The 21559-nt window shown below is 37.7% G+C and overlaps 1 protein-coding gene across 6 annotated transcripts in view; it reads right to left on the reverse strand.

Annotated features, from left to right (window-relative positions):
- Positions 1 to 1900: 1900 nt before the first annotated feature.
- The window catches only part of SLC15A5 (solute carrier family 15 member 5), a 65530-nt gene continuing 45871 nt past the window's right edge, over positions 1901 to 21559 (reverse strand). For all 6 annotated transcript variants that reach the window (XM_048055420.2, XM_013172922.3, XM_013172925.3 and 3 more), the window contains 5 exons: positions 19745 to 19931; positions 15483 to 15671; positions 11191 to 11322; positions 4205 to 4313; positions 1901 to 2276 (listed from right to left, as the gene is read on the reverse strand). In XM_048055420.2, coding sequence (XP_047911377.1) covers positions 2132 to 2276; positions 4205 to 4313; positions 11191 to 11322; positions 15483 to 15671; positions 19745 to 19931 — 762 coding nt within the window. In that variant the 3' untranslated portion in view covers positions 1901 to 2131. The remainder of the gene's footprint in view (positions 2277 to 4204; positions 4314 to 11190; positions 11323 to 15482; positions 15672 to 19744; positions 19932 to 21559) is intronic.

Here is a 21559-nt window from a genome sequence, read left to right on the forward strand (position 1 = left end):
CTATATGCTACAAGCAAATAACTGCCAGGTAGGATGTACAGATTTACTTGTATATGAAAATTAGCCTACTTCCCCAGTTTCTACTCTCCTTGGAGGCTAGGTCCTTCAGCCTTACTGTCCTTGTTGGCCAAACTGTGAATGGTTTCCTGGGTTGTGCAAACTCCAGGGTCTCTCCTAGGACCCCTGGAGTCTCCTCCTCTTCTACGCTGAAAGCTTGGCTTCAACCAGAGCACCACTCCCCACCCACTGCCCACAGTTTGTGTGCCAGCCCAACTTATACAGACACTTCTGGGGAAAGGGACTGTCTCTTGCTAGCAGGACAGGAGTCAGGACAAGGGGAGTAGGCAGCATTTCTTCCCCCCACCCCAAACACTACAGAGCAAACAATGAGTTATAAGTTCAGCTCTGTTATCAAGTCAAAGTCCCACATTGGTCAGAATGCACATCTCAGACATGGACAATCATTTCAGACAAGCTTGTACGAAGATGCTTGCTTCTTTCATCTCCACCAGTGTATCTCAAGATCACATTCTTATTTACCACAAAGAAAGATATTTAACAAGTTCCACAAAAAAAATTTGCTTCCAGATGGGTGCCTCCCCTTTCTACAGTATCTGTTGCCACCTTCTGCTGACCCTCATCTCCACTGTCATAAGTTATTTCCCTTGAGACATATGTCAAAAGCATTGCTGAAATCAAGGCAGATCGTATCTACTATGTTTTGTTTAGAAAATGAATTCTCATTACATGCAGACATTAAGGTAGCCTGGAAAAATCTACATTTGATACATCTGTGTTGCATTTTATTCAATTTTCCTTTTATCTCATGACTTTAAATATTCTTTTAAAATTTTACAAAACCTTAAATACTAGTGAGATCAAACTAACAGCTCTGAGGCTGTCCTGACTGCCTTCCTTCCTACTTCTTCGATGTAGTTACTACATTTTGTTTCCCCCCACTCCAACTCCCATCCTATAGTTGCAGCATGGTTAACAATAGAGAGTTGATTTCCTTCATCAGGTCTTTCATGAGTTTCAGCTCAAACTACTCTTTGGGTCACTTCAGCAAGTTGTATGCTTTCAGTGTAGTTTCTTCTGTGGTAGAGCGTTCCTCATATCTAGCAGCATTCTGACTTGACTTCTATTTTCAATACAATCATCTTTATAACTAAGTATTCCTTTAGTTTTTGGGTTCAGTATGTTTCTTTATCAGATAAGGACCCTAATTCTTTCCTCATTCTCTTTAGTAATGACTTTTTAAAAAAGCATTAGTAGCTTGATTAGCACCACTCACAATGCCCAAGTGAGACAATTTTGGGAATGTGTAACAGCAGATTCTTAAGATGGAATGATAATTATTTCTTTCCCCACTCCCACCTGTATCTACCCTTTCCTACTCTTCTCAATTCCTTTCATCCTCTTCACTTGTGCTACAATTAATAATTTTGATCTAAAAAAATTCTAGTTTCCAGTTCTTCCACTAGCAAGTTTCCTGTATATCATCTTTTAGGAATGAAAAATCTCATCATGCTTCTGCCAAAGCAAAGGCTATATGCCTCAGCACAAACGTTTCACAACAAATTTCAGCATGTTTCTAGTAGATCAAGGCAATTTCCCAAGAATGTTAGTATGCAGTGCCCATTTTCCTGAGGGGGGAAACTAAGGTAAAGAAGCAACTTGATGAGGGCTAGACAGCAGATAGAGTCAGACATAGCACACAAGGCTCCCACCTTCTCAAATATCAACCAGCTGACACTGCCTCCAAAATTGTTTTCAAATGATATTGTCACAAAGTAATTTGCTAAACAAATGTATACATGAGTTTATTAATTTTTAACTAAGTACAAATGTGTAAATATCCATCTATTTCCCTGTACAGATTAAAAGCCTATCTCCATCAACCATGCCAAGGAGTGAGCTCTCATTGTCCTCGACATGTATTACAACAGTGCAGCATCCTACAAGGCCAAATCCAATGCCAACTGCTCTTTTATAAACTTAAATAACACTATTAGTGCTAACATGATTAATAAATACATTAGCTATTCCACTAAGGTACACTAGATAATTTATCATTAGAAAGCTGGTAGGTAACACAATCAAAATTGAGTCCAACAAGGGGGAAACTTGATCAGGTTGTCTCCACAGGAGACAAAATGGGAGAGCAATCCAGGACACTATCATAGTGCTTGATGTCTTTGTCAAGTTTCAGAAGTTTTTCCTCAGGAAGAGCTCCTCTGAACTCACTGGTGTATTCCTGATTCAGATTGTTGTATCTGGGAGGAAGAATATGGAAGGAAAATGCTAAAACAGTCTTCCTGTATGGTATCAGTTTCACCCATTGTTTATCAGGTGATATTTTGCAAGTTAGAGTGCTATCTGTATCCTGGGTTTCTAAGCAGTACATATTGTTACCCTATTTTTATTTATTTTACTTTCTTAGAATCTTTCAGAACATCATGATGAGAAGTGCCAACCTGGATGCAAAGATTAATAATAGTAATAATTCATCATTTAAATAGATTTTAAAAAGAAACAGCAATTAATATCTGGTGTAATACAAAAGATACTCAGTGTTTTGCAAGCATGCTTTTCTCAGAAATTTTAGTCTACTGTAATTCTGATTTTTAAAGGATGATTTCCTCCAAGTCTTAAATTGGTGCTTATCTGAATAGCCCTCACTCTTTTTTCACTCCACTCTGTAAAATTGCAATCAGGTGAATTTTACTTAGCACAAAATGAATAAGCAACATTTAACCTTAAAAGACATTTCACTTTTGTTTTGGTTGCCTTACTGAAAAATAAGGTACTTTGATACGGAAGTGAAGTGCCAATTTGAAATTAAATTTAAAAAAAATAATAAAATGTAAATAACTTGAAATATATATATTAAATAGGAAGACATGAAGAAATTTGTTGACTTTCAAAAACATGTTAATTTGTGGCAAAATTATTTGTTGAGCTCAACCTAATTTTATGACCACTTTTTGACAGCCAAAACCCTTCAGTTTTCAATGGTAAATGATAAGTGAAGATTTAATTTTACAGAAGAGTAAAAACCCATTTTGTGAAAGGACAAGACAAAGTACACAGAAGAGAAACAGTTCTAACCATGACTCAGGTCACTGTTAAAAAAACAGAACTGAGAACTAGCCATCTATATAAATGAACACTTGAGCCTCAGGTTACATTGAAGTGATTGACAAGATGCTACAGTAATCTGTATGCTGCAAAGTTAGACTAATAGGTAACAGGAAAAAAAAGTTTTTTTTTTGTTTTTTTTTTTTTAAAAAAAGAGGTCTAGAAGTACAACGCCCTTGGAAATTTTCTATTGTCATTATCAAATTACTGCTTTGTCAAGGTTCCTGAAAGATTTTCATAGAACTGCAGCCCGGTGTGTAGGAGAGAGTGCCACTTGCACATGACCTAGGTTGCTTCCCTCTCTGATCTTAGCTACAAGTATTCCTTATAACACTGACAACAAAGTTAGTTATGATTAAATATTCCAGAATACAGGAGGCAGGCCAACCCAGAAGCCATTCTGGATGTAAAAGGGGAATGCAAATGTGAATTCCTTGCATTTTACAGGCAATATGTGGGCCTTAAACGTAAGCTCCACAGGTGACATAAAATTACTTTCTGCATGAGGGCTGAGCAATTCCACAGTCTGCAGCAGAAAGTTGCATTTATCTCATTACCCGGCAGAGCATCAGAAAATATTTCAGCATCGCTCTGTTGATACCACTGCACAAAACATTAACCAGAAGCATTCTGCTGTTTTCTTGTAAGCCCCTCACCTACTGTCCTATGCTAAAGACGCAAGCTCATAGGGACAATAGCAATGTTTACCATATTTTGGTACAGTGCCAAGTGCTGTAGTTTTAATCCCATGCCAACATATTTATGTCCTTTAGTAAAGGAAAGGATTCTCTTCTTGGAGGTATTTTTATTTTGGTATTAATGAGGCTCCTTAAATATTTAAAGCTAATTACTTCAATTTTTATTTTTTAAAATCTTATCATAATTGTTACTGTGAAGTCTCCTCTTCTGCCCTCAAGGCAGAAAACAACACTGAAGCCTGAACCCTGAACACTGTATGATCTATCACTACCAATTCCTTATTACACACTAACTTACAGGTTTCGCAAGCATTTCTACCCCTATCTACAAATGAAATGTCAAGTGTTCATTTCCTCACACATACCTGTGTGCAATGGTCCAGAACCCCAGGGTGTTCACCATCATTAAAGAAGCCAAGAAGAAGAAGAATCTCTCCAATTTACCTTCATGTAGCAAGTGTGGAAACCAGTTGCCTGGCAAAGCAGACATTTGAAGTAGAATTAGTTTACCTTGCAGGATAAGACATGGCTTGTGTGAAAGGCATGAAGATAAGTCTGTATAAGATAGACACAGTTGTCTTGAACCTCTCTGTACCTATTTATACACAAGTTTTAGAAGGGCTAGAATTAAGGTCTTTATTTACATCTCCCATGCTTTTAACAGGCCCCTTTTCAAAAAAGCATTTTTTTAGTGCCTTGGGTGGTGCTCCATTACCAAGATGCTACCTGCCATTTTACTTTACATTTTATTGCCTTTAACTGAGAATCTGCAACACGTGCTTGTCTTCCACACATTCATTTTGCATGAATCACAGACGTTTTGCTTACCAAGGCTTTAGGCAACAGTATCTGTGACATTCTGGCAGCATAGACTCCCTTCAGTGGAGGATAGTGCCATATACATATGCACATACCTATATATACACCCTTGAGTCTCTCATACCTAGAAATTCTTGTCAGCTTTCCATGTTGCTCCTCACAAATTCAAGCTCCGGTGATAAATGATTACAATGGAAATCAAGATGCTTAACAGGAAAGCAAGCCACAGTCTGTCTACATCGGAAGACAGTCAGTACCTGAAGTACCATAATCAATTACAGTAAAACAAAACCAAGGTGAAAAAGAAACTACAGTAGATACAGAACATCAGAGAAAGGTGTACAGTGCCATAATAACCTCTTATATTAGTTGGTAGTACAAGTTGCCTTTGAAGAAGGAGAGACTGTCTTCATTAGCAAGTAGTGAAGTACAACAGGAACACTCAGCTGGAGCTGAGAATCTGATGTCCACACTACACACAGCTCAGAAGGGTTGTATCAGGCTAATTCCTGTTAACAGCCGGAACGCATCCAGCACAGGCATTTGGGGAGTTTAGTTTCATCCAGAAGATTTTTTTGTGGTTCAAGACCACAGTTATGCAAATCAATGCACAAACAAACAGATGATCAGGAGATTCAAATCTCGTAATCTGAACTCGTAATCTGAACTAAAGCACTAGCATTGATGCACCCAAAGATCCCTTTCTTCGTTCCCTCAAATTCTGGTACCAAGTCCTTCCCATCTACATAGAATAGCTATTCACCACTTTAGCTTAAAAAGGAGAGGAAGAAAAATAGCCTTCTGTGGCATAGCTGTCTCATACAAAGCAAATAGCCTTAACCAGTCTTTGGACCACTAATGCCATCTTTAGCTATCCAATGCCATTCTTGTCTTGTCAATTTTTTCTAATTAGATTTGGAGAGAAAAAACAATCAAAGGCTTATGCACACACACATGTACATTCTTCTCTTTTCCTCCACACCTTGGCATTGTAAACATGTTTCTTTTCAAAGCAGTTACCTCTTGCTCTCCTGGGATTAACAGGGAACACCTGCCATCAGCGCAGCAGTTTTCTCTCAACTCCTCCGCAGCTTGCTCTGTGCCATGTCACTTTTCTGCCTGTCACAGCGCAGTACCACCTCACCTGCGCGTGCAGTGCCTTTTGTAGCATTATCTCAAAGCCAGTTTTAAAACGTATCATTTAACATTGTCAGTCGACTGAGCTCCTAGGTGCTATAACTTCATTTTAGTAGCTTATAAACTTTTACTGTCATAATTCACAATCAGGTAGTTTTTCATTTCACATCCCCCAGTGGCCAATAGAGCTCACAGAGAGACCACGTGTATCTGATGAAATGGAAAGCATGCATGGGGTTCGGTGCTACAGCTTGTCAAAGCAGAGTTCACACTGTCTGCTAGGTTATTTACATCAGCTGATCTAACTGTATGAGCAGCAGGAGTTTCCTAATGGAATGGAGTTTACAATGGAATCTGAACAGGAAAATATGCAGTTAAAAATAGTTCCGAGCTATGTATATTTACATATATTTAGCAGCTTCTAAGAGGACAGAGTGAAATGGACCTTGGAAACTGTTTTAATGCTAGGAAAGGCGCCACGCTGAAGCGTTGAAAGTGAGATTGGTTGCTTTTATCAGGATGGAATGGCAGCCTGGGCATTAAGAGATCTGGGTTCTGCCCCCACTTTACCACCGGCCCCCTCCAGGACCTGGGTCAAAGATGATTGATCAACAGGCATTTTCATCAGTGGGTACAGCCAAGATTAATTTAATAATTTCCTGGTTTCAACCAAAAATATTCGGTTCTCAAGATCTTTTTCTTTTTAAAGGCTGTTGGTTTTCCACAGAAGAGGGGGCTGACCTGGACTACATTTTCTTCTACTTGGATACATTGCACAGAGAATCCTCTGCTGGCAGAAAGCCTTGGGAGAACAGCCATCACTCTGAAACTTCAACCAGGTGTTTCAGTCAGTGAAACTACATTTAGGCACCTTATTCCTTGCCCCACTAAAAGCTTCCACAAGCCATCTGCAGACCCTAGAATGGGGCACTGGCTGGGGGTTTGGTTCATATTTTCACGATTTTACTCTAAGCCATTAAGAACTTATTGGGCCAGTTTGTTTGTTTTTGATGGAATAAGATGTTTTTGACACTATTGTGTTTGAGGAGTTCAGAACTTTCGCATCCTTCAATCAGCATGCAATATGCTAACAATTCACTTTTCCCCAAGACACTGCCTTTGGGTTGTCAATCCTTTACTTTTCTATGGAGATTGCCAACAGAAGTGCCAATTACAAGGTTGGTTTGTCACATAGATAATTGCTCACTGGGAATTAACTTTCTACAACAAGCTCCTGATTTCCATTTTTATTCCAACAATGGAAATACTCAGTAGCATGAATCACCACAGAATCAGAAGTTTCCTTTAGCCAAGTATTTTAAAGAGCCTTTTGCTGTTGGCTAGAGGTGAATTGGTTATGCATTTCATGGCAAATTTAGAATAAATTAGAAGACTAAGCCTGGAAAGAGCCTGAGTTCCTCAAGCCTGCTACCATACATTGTTAAAATATAGTGCCTGGTAAACTTCCGCTGGCATTAAGCAGTCCTATCAATTTTATATCAAAAATGCTCAGACAGTACAAGGAAGAATATTATACAACACTGAAAAAAACACCTGATCCTACCAACACAAGCAAAGAAGTAGGTGAAGCAGTGACTGGGACACAGACAAGAGCATTTTCCTATGCTGCTTGTGGTGGATGACAAATACTGACAATCAGATACTGCTATAAGCCATGAAAAATTATGTGGAAATGACCGTAGCCCAGTTTTTCCACATATGCTAGTACACACAAGGGAATTGTTATAATGATGGCACCCTTGAATTTTTCAAGGGATTCATAACGAAGCCCAAAGTTGCATAGGAAGGGGTTCACTTTGTTTACTGAATATCATATTTTAGCACTAGGAAAATAGAGAAGAAAGCAAAACAAACATAAGACAGAGGTTAGCCTGTTATGTACAATTCCCACATCTAAGATAATCCCGCAACCTAGACTGTGACTATAGAAAAATGTAATTCAGGTCTTAGAAAGTAATTGTATCTCCTTCCATCATTTCACCAAGTTATCAGGCATATATTTCGTGTTTAATCATATCCAAATTAAAGTCTCAGTCTGCCTCTAATCCTTAATAGCTAAGTAGGCACCAGTGGACACCACCATCTGGACTGCAAGCAATATCATCACTGGTATTTAGAATCAAACAAGGATCCAAACTGGAAATAGAAAAAAAAACTTTATCTACATACAAACATGTCTGGGGCAGTTTCCTTCCTCTGACCTTTTTCCTTTCCCCCCCTTACATATTTACATTAATATTTTTAGAGAAAAGTGTTTTGAAATGATTGGCATAGCAGGACAGGTTGTGTCTTGCATCTTCTTCCGTTAAAATGTTAGGAGAGGTAAGAGATCCAAAAGAAAGCAGTTTCCCAGCTTGTACTGAAAATATCACTGTCACCCATCATCTGTTTGCACTCGTCAGATTTTTTTTTTAGTCTTATTTTATCGTATTCACACCATCCTCCATAGATGCGTTAAAAGTGATTAATGCAGCTTTGACTGTGACTGATATTTGATCAACTTTGCCAATAAAAACCTAAATAAAATTCTAAACTAGTGACTTGAAATAGGATATAAAAAGGTTTAAATAATTTTCTCAACATGCTGTACTTCAAAATATACACAGGAGGATATTCTTTACTGTATCCTGAATTGCTTCATAGCAATCATGGTTGCATTGCTTATATGTGGGAGAACCAGAAATAGCCTTGGCTCAGGTTCTAGAGAAAAAAGAATCTTTGGATGAGGCAAAAGCACCCATAGCCCAAGAGTCACGTGCTAAGCCTTGTTAAATCTTACAAAAAACATTGCATAAATGCTCATCTTCTTTCAGGAAAAGGGAATTAATTTTGATCTTTCATTATAATTAAATCAGTTTATCTTTTCAGAAAAAAAATCAGAATGGTTTTCTTACCCCCAGGTTTCATAAATTGTCCAGGTACTGAGTGTTTTAGAAGCTCTTAAAACAGAGCTGGAAAAATAACAAATGTGAAGAATGAAAGCTTAATTTATGTCATTTTACCTTATCTGACTTCAGAGAGGTCACCATTTTATTCTCTGAAGTGGTGACTTTTAGAAGTTTTGGTAAGTAACCACTAGTCTTTATAAATTAAATAATTATTACTTTGCTGATCTTAAGATTTTCACCACAAGCATCAAAGAACACCCCATGAGAAGCACAATGGAAGAGTCTGAAGAAATACAGAACAAGAGAATTTCATAGGAAATGTTTTCTTTCAAACTAGGAGAAAAACAAAACCAAGTCTAAATGACTCTCTGGTTTTGTTACACTCTACCCAGCTTCAGAAGGCTGTTCCCAGGCCTACTTTGATCTATGACTCAGCAAGACAAAAGTCTGTTGGGGTGAGATCTCTTCAGTCTGGAGAATTATAACAAAGTAAGATACAGGAAATTTTCCACTATTATCAAGCTGTGAACTGTGGCAGCTTGGAACAATTTATCTCACTCTAGCATGTGAAAACCCGGAAAGAGATACCCAGTGAGGTTCCACGTATTTTTAGAAAAAAACGAGAGGCCAATAATATGTTTGTTTACATACTAATAGAACCCTTAGAGGTTACTTTTCCTAACTAGAGGAACAGAGCAAGCATGAAACATCTTTCATTATATTTTCCCCTCTAACTTTTCATGTTTTGCAGTGGAGTTCCTCTGTTTAGGGGTTTATTCAGTCCAGCTGCAACACCTTAATCTGAATATAAACTGTTGCTGAATGTCTTTGGAAACTCTAAGAGTGACTTTTGCTCAGGATGGCAGTATGGTCAATCCACTTACAGTAGTGGATAGGAGTATAGGAGTAGCAGGTCTGCCAATGTAAGTAAAGGCATAAGTTATATCTTCCCCCCCACACCCCCCCCATAAGCTAAGTGGAGATCTTTGCCACACAACTTCTTAAAAGTGAGAAATATTTTAGCCAAAACAAAAACAAAACTTCTCCAGTTTGCTTGAGAATCTTGAGCAAAAAAGGTTAGAACATAGAATTGCATTCTCTAATGAGTTTTTTCGGTCCCAGTCAGGATAAAATTTTGAAAGCTCTAATAAAATAGAATTTCTGGCAAAAAACACATTTTCTTTTTGAATAATTAAATATTTTCATATAGACTTGCAGAAAAAAAATCAATAATATAAAATTAGACAAAATCTACCAAATTGTAAACCATATACAAATGTCAAGTTTCCTCTGGTGCTCTATATAAACATTCTATAAAGGAATAAATGACATATAGTGGCACCACATAGTCAAAATGTTTTGATGCAGACATCATGCTTAATTTTTTTCATAAATATTCAATTCTATCAAAAGTAAAAATGAAGTACAATATCAGCTTTGAAACAAAATATTTCAATTTTATCAAAGTTAACATCTTCCATACTTTTGGGGGAGAGGAGAATAGAGGGGAAAAAAGTTAACACAATCTTTCTCGAAGTGCTAGTTTTGTTGAACCCTCATTATTCAATGAAAAATTTATTCTACTGATGGAAATGCAAGCAGCTCTGCTCTCTGCCATGATGTCTTAGTAGTTCTCGGTTCTTTGCCTGATTCATTTGGGTAAGCATTCCTATTTTTTAACCATCTCCAGGTGACGCTTTTGTGCCTGGTATTTAAAGTATTTAACTGAAGTGTGAATTTAAAAACAGGCCCTATTTCAGATATGTAAACAAAGGTATCCTTGTCCTTCAGCTCAAGGACTCAAGTGCATTTTTTTTTTTAATTTACTTATGAAACAAGTCTTTTATGTATTGAAAGAAGATTTATCAGCAAAGGAAAAAAAGCTTAAACCCTTTGCCTTTCTTCAAAGTCAGCAACCCAGAGAAATTTCTAGTTCAGGGCTTGCACTAAATACTCTTTAACAGGATGAATCTGAAATAACTCATCTTGAAACATCAGTTTCTCTGGGAATGGCATTATTTGTCTGGAGAAGGGTGAAGACAATGAAACTATCTTGTCACAGAATCTTGTTCTTCCAGTAGTTGGGGAAAAGTGTCCATTTGCTAAAGCAGTAATCATGCTCTTGTGGCCAGAAACTTCCACGTGAGCCTGGCTAATATGATCATACTTGGCCATGAACATAAAAAGATGCATACAAGAACATTTATTTTCTTGTGTTCTAGAGGAGAAGTATAGAGATTGGAGGTGAGGAGGTGAGGGCTTCCTGCATGGTGCCATTCACTAATTACTCTACCTATCAAAACTAAGATGACTCATTAAAATTGGATAAATACAACTGCAAGGCTATTTCCTATCTTAATTCCATCTTAATTGTGAAAGCAAATCAACTTTGGCATCTCCTTTAATTCTGATGTCTAATTCTCCAAATCAATAATCAATGGGATTAGCAAACTGCTCAGGAACACCAGTCATGGGCACGTTCTTACCTTGAGTGCCTGTGTGGGCTGTCTGAACAAAGAAAGCTCCCATAAAGCAGCCAGCTCCATTGAAGAGAGTTAAAAAATGCATGGAAATACCTCGAATTCTTTCTGGCACAAGCCAGAATGATAGCAATGAACCTTTAAAAAGGAAGCAAATACAGTTACAGGTTGTTGTTGTTGTTGCTGTTTTTGTTTTAAGTGATAGTAGAAGATAGATGAGAGGAAAAAAAAAATCCAAAGTGGGGACTTTCGACATTTTACTAATAGAACCTACCTGAAGCAGAAGGGCAGTCATGTGTTGGTATGTACCCTATTAAAATGGATTATGTAAACTGTTCAAATAAATCTCCGTAATAAACCACCCTATACACAACTAACGATATTCACAAGCACATAACGATTTTTCACCCAGTCACTTTCACCTTTTAAAAACCTGAAGCATAAAAATACAAAGAAAACCACCATCACAGTCATGAGGGGTAAAGAAAGCAGATGGGATATTTAACTACAGGACCTTACATGCAAGAGCCAATGCAGCAAGGCCACTGGTGAATGCTTCTGAAGTTCAGAGTATGCCTTAACTTCGGTAGTTAATTTGCCTTAGTTGAGGCTGGATAAAAATCCCCATACAGAAACCCCACAGGTCACTGTCTATTTTAAGACCTGTTGTCTTTCTTGTCAGAAGACTAAACCTGAAAAAGCAACAACTGGGGGGGGGGGGGGGGGCTGTAGCATGCAATAGTAGCATGGATTACTGTAATCCCACCAGTTGTAGTTTGGCTAAACTAGGTTAGAGTAACAGTAAGCATTTCTAACAGCTGTTCTCTTTGAGCAGCTTTCCCTGGTCAAAGCCTCTCACTTCCTAATTTCACACCTTGAGCTCAACCACACTAGCTCTCCAAGCCCCAATGTCTCCCAATCTGCTTTATTACTCGAGTTTGAATGACCTCCAGCCTGAGAAACTTGTCAGCAGAGAAGCCTATTTGGATGCTGAGTTGCCTGAAGCATTACTGAATACAAATGAAACTGCAATTACCATCTCCCACTCTTTTTAATTTGGATGTCCAAATGAGAGCATTGGAAACATTAAAAAAAATTTAAATGTACCATGGGCAGTGCTTTTTCTTCATTCATAATAGGAACCAAAAGCCTGAGGGCAAGAGAAAGCAGGTGAGCCTAGGACACCATCTGTAGATACAACAGTACAGTCTGAAACATTGGACAGTCGGTGTCCTAGCTACTTTAAAAGTCTCTAAGAGCCTAGAAGGTGCTGGGTTGTGCTTTTTTTGTTTGTTCCCCCCATTCTCCCCCAAACCAGGGGTGTGAAGCATGCATCTTGACCAAGTTCTGCTTGGTAATTGTATCCTACTTACGTAAATTATCCCTGCTGTTTCAATTGCATACTCTATTCCTCACTTCTCCCACAGTGCTGCTGTGAACTATTAACCAGCTGCTGCATTTCACCCTGGAGATTATTGCACTTCATTGATGGGTGAAGTGATCCCCGGTATATCCTTTAACTAACAGAGCAGTTTGTTACAAGGCTTCCCATTTCTAAGTGCTTTGAGGAATGATGACAGGCAGAGAAATGTTCTCTGTGGAGAAATCTGCTAACCCTTTGTAGGCCAAGCAGCTACAGTGCACCTGATTGCTCGGACACTGGCAATGCACCACAGCTGCTGTGGCCAGCAGGACAGCTCCACATCACCAACCTCATGCACTGTGGCAGCAAATGCCTGCTGCAGTGTTCCACCAGACAGACACAACACACCCCCACCCCCTCTTTTTTAAGCACTGGGCTTTAGGAAAGTAATTTTCTTCTTCAAAACAAGCTATGGTTGCAAATTCAAGCTATGTGATCTTAAATTCTAACACTGTGAAGGAGAGCAGTTCTTTTATCATTTTACTTCTTTCTTTAAAACAGAACTTCAGCATTAGTAAAACATTAAAATACTGGTATTATGTATTCTTAAAGATGCACATGCTACCCAAGGCAGGTGATTATGCAAACCTCCTATCAACAAGATAATGAAATATATCATATAAACACAATTGTAAGTATCAGAGCTCAAAAGTAGATAAAGAGTTCAATATGCCAGATCTAGCTCCTCTAACTAAGCACTTCAAAACTGAGATACTTCCTCACTTCCTTCTAATTACAGGTGCGAACATTTCTGTCTTCAACTTGGATCATGTACTTCCAGGCCAAGTAAATTATTATGATAATTGAATTTGACCTTCTGCATAATACAGCAGTAAAATGTCAGGAAAGGTGAAACAACTATTTCAGTGTCTAGGCTGTCATTAACATTGATGCAGATCCAGTGAATGGTTCCTCAACAGCAATTCAGTTCAAACTGAAGTAGAAAACTAGAGCTCAGTTTAGTAGCAGGAATACAGATGCCCACTGCTGCCCAAAATGCTCTAGTGTGCCTCAGCCATCTGCATGGGGCTGCCCCATAAGATGCAGAATATATTGCAGAACCGTGCTCTACTCTAGCAGCAGCTGGAGGCCAAGCCGGTAACATAAGGAACCTGCTTGCCTTGCACATCTTTGATGCTCCATCACAAAAGGTGCCAGACATCTACTTGTGGGCAAATTAATGTAGCCTGCATCTCCACTGACCACAGTACTGCTACAGTAGTAACCAATTTCATGTACCTACCTTTATTTTTTTCCATGCAAATCTCAAACTCAGACTTAGCCACAGTGTTCTTGAATCACACCTGTAACTGCAGCTCTTAGTAAGATGCTTAGTCTTTATTTTAAGAGGAAATGCACTACTTTGCTTCCTACGACACTCTAATGATAATCTTAAAAAACAAAACAAAAAACAATATCAAAGCTTTTCTAAAGGCTAATGTCATCTTCCAGTCATTGGACTTTGTTCTGTCCCATTGTGCTAGGTAAGAGCCTTATTCTAACAGAAATTTTCTTTTCATGCAGAAGCATGAGAATACTGTAAGCAAGCCACCTCCTATCTTTTGTTGTTGTTAAGCTAAACAGAGGTCACTTTTTTTTTTTTAAAACTCAGCCTGTAACCTAGAAACCACATAACCTGTCTCTGTTAAGTACTTCAGAGTTATCTGATGAAGAGGCATTATTGAAAAGTGTTAAGTATTTAAAACTAGGAGAAATTACCCTTTTAGTGTCAGAACATGACCTGCTCTGAGTAGTCTTACAGTATAATAATGAAGCTAAGTTTTTTTTTTTATTTAAGAGCAGGAAATAAATTTGAATATTTCTGAGGTTGTACTGGAACAACAGACACTCAACCTGTAAAATTAAATGCTTATGGAAATCAGTTAGTCCACAACTTTACCTGTGTCTATTTAAATGAAAATTGATTAGATAAAAAAAAAAAGGTTAGTATTACAAAAGTAACCTCTGGATGGTAGAACACACAGACTTTGTGTGCTCCTTAGGAAACAAATCTCCGGAATGTCAGTGCAGTTTTGGAAAGATAAGTTATAGAAGGAAAAGAAGGTTCAGATTTGTAATCAGGAGTATGTCTACATAGTTTATGGATGGTAAGCATGAGCTAAGCTGTGCCTGTGCTCTGCAAAATAGTAATGTTTATCTCTAGCTCCATTACATAAACTAAGACATCATGCTCTGTGCAGGCATCTTTACATGACTCCTGACTGGAGCACAAACAGAAGTCCTGCATCTACCTACAATATTCCTCAAGTTACCATGTCAATTGAATTGTGGTACCCACCTGCATATGCTGTATGTTAATGAAAAACATAGTAATTTTATTAGCTGGGTCCTCAAATGAAAAGGGTTAAGCTAAATTGCTTCACCTTGCTTTGACTGTGGCCTGAAAGGGCTCAAAGACTGTAATCACAGCTCAATTGTCATGCATGTGTTTGTTCAGTCTCAGGAAAATCAGTTACAAAATAGTTGAGAACAGAAGAGATGAAGAGACCTCAGGAGCTCATTCAAATCATCCCACTGCCTGACCAGCTTCCACTTCAAGGCCAGCCATGCATCCAAGCTCAATCACTCTCATCATCCCACTCTGCCCCCCCAGTGGTGGATTACACAACCCAGGGATCTGACTGGGCTGCTGCAGAACCTTCCAGTTAATTTGGAACAACATTGCTCACTCTGCATTACATCCAGCAAGACAAACCATGCTACTTCAAGCAGGTAAAGCATAAATCTGCTCATTAAGCCTGTGGAATAGAGTCAGGGATAAAAATATTACATGATAGTCTAATTACTTTTAAGAATTGATATCATTCTTTGCGAACCAGGACACACCGGCTTTAACCTATTAATTTTTACTTACAGGAAGGTGTTACCAAGGCTTCAGCCACTCCAAGTAAGACATACTGAGGAGCTAAGTGGAAGCAAGGCATGGAGGAGACCAGGAGAATCTCCTCGGAAAGGGTCTGTTCCACCTGAGGGAAATGCTTTCGGTGTATTTCAGAGAAACCAGCAACCATCACAGAAAGTGCAGCAGATAAGTGACCTACAACTGGGTAAAAAGCACAGAGTATTCACTAAGTTTGCAGTTACAGGATTACCGCATATTTACAGTGAGTCAGAGACCCAGTGCACGCAAAAGTGTAAGATTTTTTTTTTGGGGGCTGGGGGGGCTGGTTTTGTTTTAATTCTCTGGACAAAGAAACAGACTAAAAAAAAAGTACGTCCTACACCAGCAAGCTTAATTTTAAATCTATGTTAAAAGGACAGCAGCTCAGCACACAAAGAATGTAGTGGTGCAGAACAAACAAGAAAGGAAAAACCTTTCTGAAGAACAAAGTCAAAGAGGAGATTTTATAACTATAATTTTTAAAGACTACAGGAGTTAAGAAGAGAAGAGAGCAAGAAGGGAAGGCAGCTTTTCCAGATATCACAAAAGATTGGGTACCAAGAGCAGAGAGAAATTCTCCAGTTCAAGCAGCTGTAAAATTCTGAAATATACATATACACTGTATGCTTTACCCTTTTGTTTTTTGTACAAAAAATAGTAGTCCAGTCACTTAAGCTACTAAAGTTGCAGGCCATGGTAGGTGGGAGAGAAAAAGTTAATCACTGCAGACCACACATCAGGAGATCAAGTGTTCCTACATTTTTCCCTTTCCCTCCACTACAGAGTTCTCCTGACCTGTGTTTGAAAGTGTTAGTGCATTTGATGGGCTGTTTAACATTTTAGGATAAGATCAGCTGCATTACTAGAAGAGAGAATCTTCTGGTTTTTTAAGTGCTTGCACCTAAGACATTAGTTGCCTCTTTTCTTCAGTTGTGCTGAAGTATCAGTGCATGATCCAAAATACCTTGTTCAATATATTACTGTACATGCAAAGCATGGAGTGTTACCAGCTGCCTTAGTGGTAAGGCATAAGTACCACACAAGCACAGGAACAAAGGACAGGGAAAAAAGCTGTATGTGTAGCCTCAGTGCAAGACAAAACTTCCAATAAACTACCAAAAGGATCTATAATTACTTTAACATGAAACATTTAACCTTCTGATGTTTTGATCTCCCACTGATTTTGACCAACTTTGCAATTCCTCAGCCCTTAAAAGCAATGATGTAAGTACAGACATGAGGATTTGTTTTCTTTTGACAACTTTGGCTCAAATACCCGGACCACATATTGTTTCCCTCTTGTCTTAAGAGGACTCATCTCACTTAATGACTGGAAATAGTTACACTTATTAGTTTTGACATTGACAATCCAAAGTTTTTTTCATTTTATATTTATAATATGTACTGAAGACTGACTCTTTGGGCATTAGGACAGAAGGGGCAGAAAATTCAAGGCTAAGGCTCCTTAGCTATATGCCACCTTTGCCTTTGTGTGGGTACCTTCAGCCTGGAAAATACATTAGCTACATTTCTGTTATCAGAAAGCCTGCTGGAATTGGAAGTTTGTACGTTTCTCTCCTTTTGTCATTTCTAGACAATGGAGTCCACGGTTCCCATGTCAGAAGTTATGTACTTCTCACTGGGTACTAATAAATCTCTCCATGCTCCCACAGTTTTTGTTGTTGTTGTTGTTTTTGTTTTTAAAATGTCTAGCTACAGTTTCAGTAAGAATGATCTACTCCCTTAACCCTTAACTCTCCATGCCATCACAAAAGCATCAACGCTGGCTGTAGAGAAGCAATGAAAGGCCTGGCTATAGGAAGAGCAAAGCTGCAGCAGTCCAGTATTCTGTGGTCTCGAGCTGCCAAACACGTCCTCCTTAGTGAATCCAGCAAAGACACAACCCATTCTCTGCTGAATCTTCTGTACTGCTGGTTAAATCAAGCAGCATAATCTAAAAACTGGAAAGGCTGTAACTTTTCCAAAAACTCATGTTTTTCATGAAGTCCAAATATTCAATATATTTGCAACACAAAATAAATTCACTTTAAGATTTTTCATATTGGTTATATCATACCAAATTTACAAATAAACCAGCAATTTCAGAGAAAGTAACATAGATTGCAGTTTTTACATAGATCTTATTACAGAGCAATCAGATAGTTCAACACTGTCTTATGGTTTGTCTTTAAATAATTTCCTGAAACTTTCAGTATGTTAAGAATATAAGTCCTCAAACTTCCTTCTCTTACAAAGCTTGCATTAAAATGTAGTTATAAACTGGCTTAACACCAACATCCTATTTATACTTTCATTTTTTTTTCCTGAAAATAATTGTGAACCTAATTAACTGTTGGCAAAAATATTGGCACTTAGAGGTCTACCATATTTGCAGTTGCAGTCATATGCTTGGATATCTGAAATCATTGCCTGTACTCACAGGTATTTTTTATGCCTCAGGTAATTTATCACCCCTAACAGGAGGGTATTTTAATAAATGAAACTATTAAGGATAAACCACTGCATATATTCTACTTCTGTTTAACATAACAGAATACAACATTAATAGTAACTTGAAGTTTCCTTGGTTTTAAGAAAAAAACTATTATCTGAATGTGCTTTTTGTGGCTTAATGCAGATGTTATTTTAAAAACTAGGGTAATTGCAACCTGCTGCGTTATATGCATCTGGTTTATATAAAACTTAATAACACTTTTAATTAGGCTAATTTAGTCAGATTAATACCTCTGTGTGTGTCAGTACTCACAGTGCTGCTTGCCATGGGGCACTGAATTAATAGTAGCACACTGAGAATATAGTTGTTTATAAATATTTTTGTCTGAGCTCTGTAATGCAGGCCAGATGATAAAACACGTAGGAAGTTTAATGAGAGTATCTCCAAAAAAAGAACAGTTTTAAGCAAATGTAAGCAAAGCTGCTTTTCTAGTAGAAGTAGATGTAGCTGATATCAGTAGGTAAATGCATAGGATCCCTCCAGATCCCAGAACATAGGAGGTCTGGGGTCAGGGATGTTGGGGTGGGGGACAGGGCAATGGAAGGACAGTAATGTCAAAGGAAGGAAGCCCAACTTTGTAAGGCACCACCCATATTAAAGCCATCATTGCTTCTAGGCAATGAATTTCTGTGAGATGAGCTCCAATCCACAAGTCTGAGCTTACATGATTACTGATGAAAGTGTTGGAACTAATAAAAGACAAGAATTCTTCACACTCTTTCTATGAGAAAAAGATAACATTTCAGCTCTGGAGATCCCCCTCTGCTTCACTTTATAGAAGCGAAGCATGCAAGAAGATGTATTTAAATTAAGTTTCAGTTTAATAATTTTATTTATTAAAATCCTAGACACCTAGACAAGTATTCCATATTGGATATTCAAATTAAAATTGTAGTGCTAGAGAAGAAGCCTGCTCCTCTCCAAGAAATCTTCCATTTTGAATGTTGAGCCTGCTCACTGGTAATAGCAGCCCAGTGATACACATTGTTTTGTTTTAGACACAACTGTCTGGTATGTTTCCTATTGCTTGCCAGTTCTAAAAACACATATTGCAGACAGAACTAGACAAAACTTTTTTCCCCCCACTTTGGATTCAACTAAAGAGTCTGGAATGAACTATAGTGGTGACAACAGTTTCCTTCTTAAAAGCTGCACTCCTAATGTAAAGGCGTAACATAAAATATGCAAAGATAGCCTCTATGTATAGCTTAATTAATCAAACTCACCATTTTGGGGAACAGCACCTTTCTTAAGATATCAGAGAGCTACTAACTGAAAGAACCCCTCCCTGTCAAAAATAAAAAACACACTACCTTCCAAAGAAAATAAACTTTCCAAAATTAAAGGCTAAATAAACATAAAGAAGATAACGAAGTTGAAGTCCCAAGTTTAAATGGTTAGTACTGTTTTTCTCACCAGTTCCTCAAGATGACTCCTATCTATTTTCAAGTGTTTGTTTCAATACCTAGTCAGAAGAGTATTTATCGCCTTCCTAAACAAAAGTTAGGCATTTTTTCCTTAATACCTTTTTTTTTTTTAAATAAGACTGTTTTCTACAATTTCTTTGAAACATTCATCTCAAAACCATCCCAAAACAAGTCTGGCTTAATATCTATAATTTGAAATAATTGTATAAGATCATTATCACCTAACGAAGTTTCTCTTTCAAGAAACAGAATACATATAAAAACTGTGTGAACACATGGGTTTTCTAACATACCGATATAAATTGTAGGAGAACGTCCACTTCCCTTGGAACTGAAGAGACATGAGTTAATGCATTCCAAAATAGGAACAAGAATCAGTAGTGGCACGATGCTTATTACATTCATTGCTGCAATTGGCAAGACAAATCCACTGAAGTTCAAGTTGGAATTCATGGTTTGGAGATAATATCCTGACGGAATCTGTATTGTGGAATACAAACCAACTTCATTAGTATACCAGTTACCTTTCATGGATAAAATTTTACTATATTTTGAAACTTCTGTCACTCTTCTGAGAAAGTCAAAAAAACAATTACCTATTGACCAAATGGAACAACCATTCACGATAAAAACACTTTCAAATAGTAATATTCTCATTCTCTGCCAGGATTTAACATTTTCCACTTATTTCGTTTACTCCTCACTTAAAAAAAAAAATCTAAACTTCAGCCTGTCAATTCATATTAGCTCTAACTAGGGATGATCAAATAAACTATCAGTCAACACACTAAATAATTCTGTTCAGTGCTTTAAACACTCTGTGAAGAAGTCACTAACAGAACAGAATTCCCTTTTCATTTGAGTATAGCAAGATACAAAGATGTTTTGAATTTATAATTGTGTGCTCTAGGTCAGAGAAATTTTTGGACACTCTTGCCAGCACATGGCTTTAAAAGCTACACGTATTTGGTCACAGTCTTAGAAGCAGCTTAGTGTGACTGACAGCCATAGCAGATATGCAAAGGGTTTCATTTTACTTCTGGAACTCAAAAACAGAAACTAATCATCAGAAGATGAGCAACCCACGAACGGCAATCATCAGGGTATGAAGTTAGGTAGACTTGTAAGACCGTCTCTCACTTCAAGAGCAAATAGCTCTTCCTGCTTCTGTGAGGCTACAGATCTGTTGAGTTTATTTACACATGTATAAAAGCCCATATTTGGTTCTACCAACCAATTTTTCTGCTTGTGTTTTTTGAGGAACCTTGAAATTTCAATGCTTAATTCACCATGTGAAACACAGTTACAATCCACTCCATTTTACAGACCAATGGGAAAAAGAGGTAACGAGCAATTCAGTCATGACAGAGCTGGATGTAGAACTGATTTCTTTACTTTCATTTCTGCTTTCAATGCACTTTAGATTTCTGCAGTATCCTGCATGGCATTTCAGCATGACTGGCAATGCCAAAAACAGTTAGAATATTATTTATAGCTGTCTGAAAATTCAAGTATAGTTCATAACCCGGTTCATCAAGGGTTACCCATCAACAGCTATATTCAACCCCGGCCACTGGAAGTCTGTTCAGTGCTAAAGAATTACTCAAGTGCTAGTTCTTAATAAAAATATTTTCACTTATATTTCACCTCTAAAAAGAAATAGAAATTGTAAAAGGATGAATAAATTGCAGCAGAACTGTGAAAAATCAGAACCAAGCCAAATTTTGTTGGTTCCTCATTTCTATTTCCTATTGCAAATCAGAATTGACTTGACTTATTAATAGGAATTAAATTATCATCAACATGAATCACAGGCAATGAAATCTGTTAAGTTAATAATATTGAGAAAATATTGATCTTTATGAAAAAAACATTGATTGATTACCTAGTTTAAGAAAGAGCCTTAGACATAACAGAAATTCTGCTGAAAGTACTCTTTCAGGAGTGCAAATAGTCTTTTCTAAATATATTCCCAGATATTACAGCTCTGATTATTGATACCTGGTTTTGTTTTTTTATCTAGTCATTAATGCATCGCTTCAGCCACGGCGGGGGGGGGCGGGTTTTTTTTTTTTTTTTTTTTTTTTTTTTTCTTTTTCTCTCCTTCC

Source organism: Anser cygnoides, chromosome 1 (genome assembly GCF_040182565.1).
Source record: "Anser cygnoides isolate HZ-2024a breed goose chromosome 1, Taihu_goose_T2T_genome, whole genome shotgun sequence".
NCBI lineage: Eukaryota > Metazoa > Chordata > Aves > Anseriformes > Anatidae > Anser > Anser cygnoides.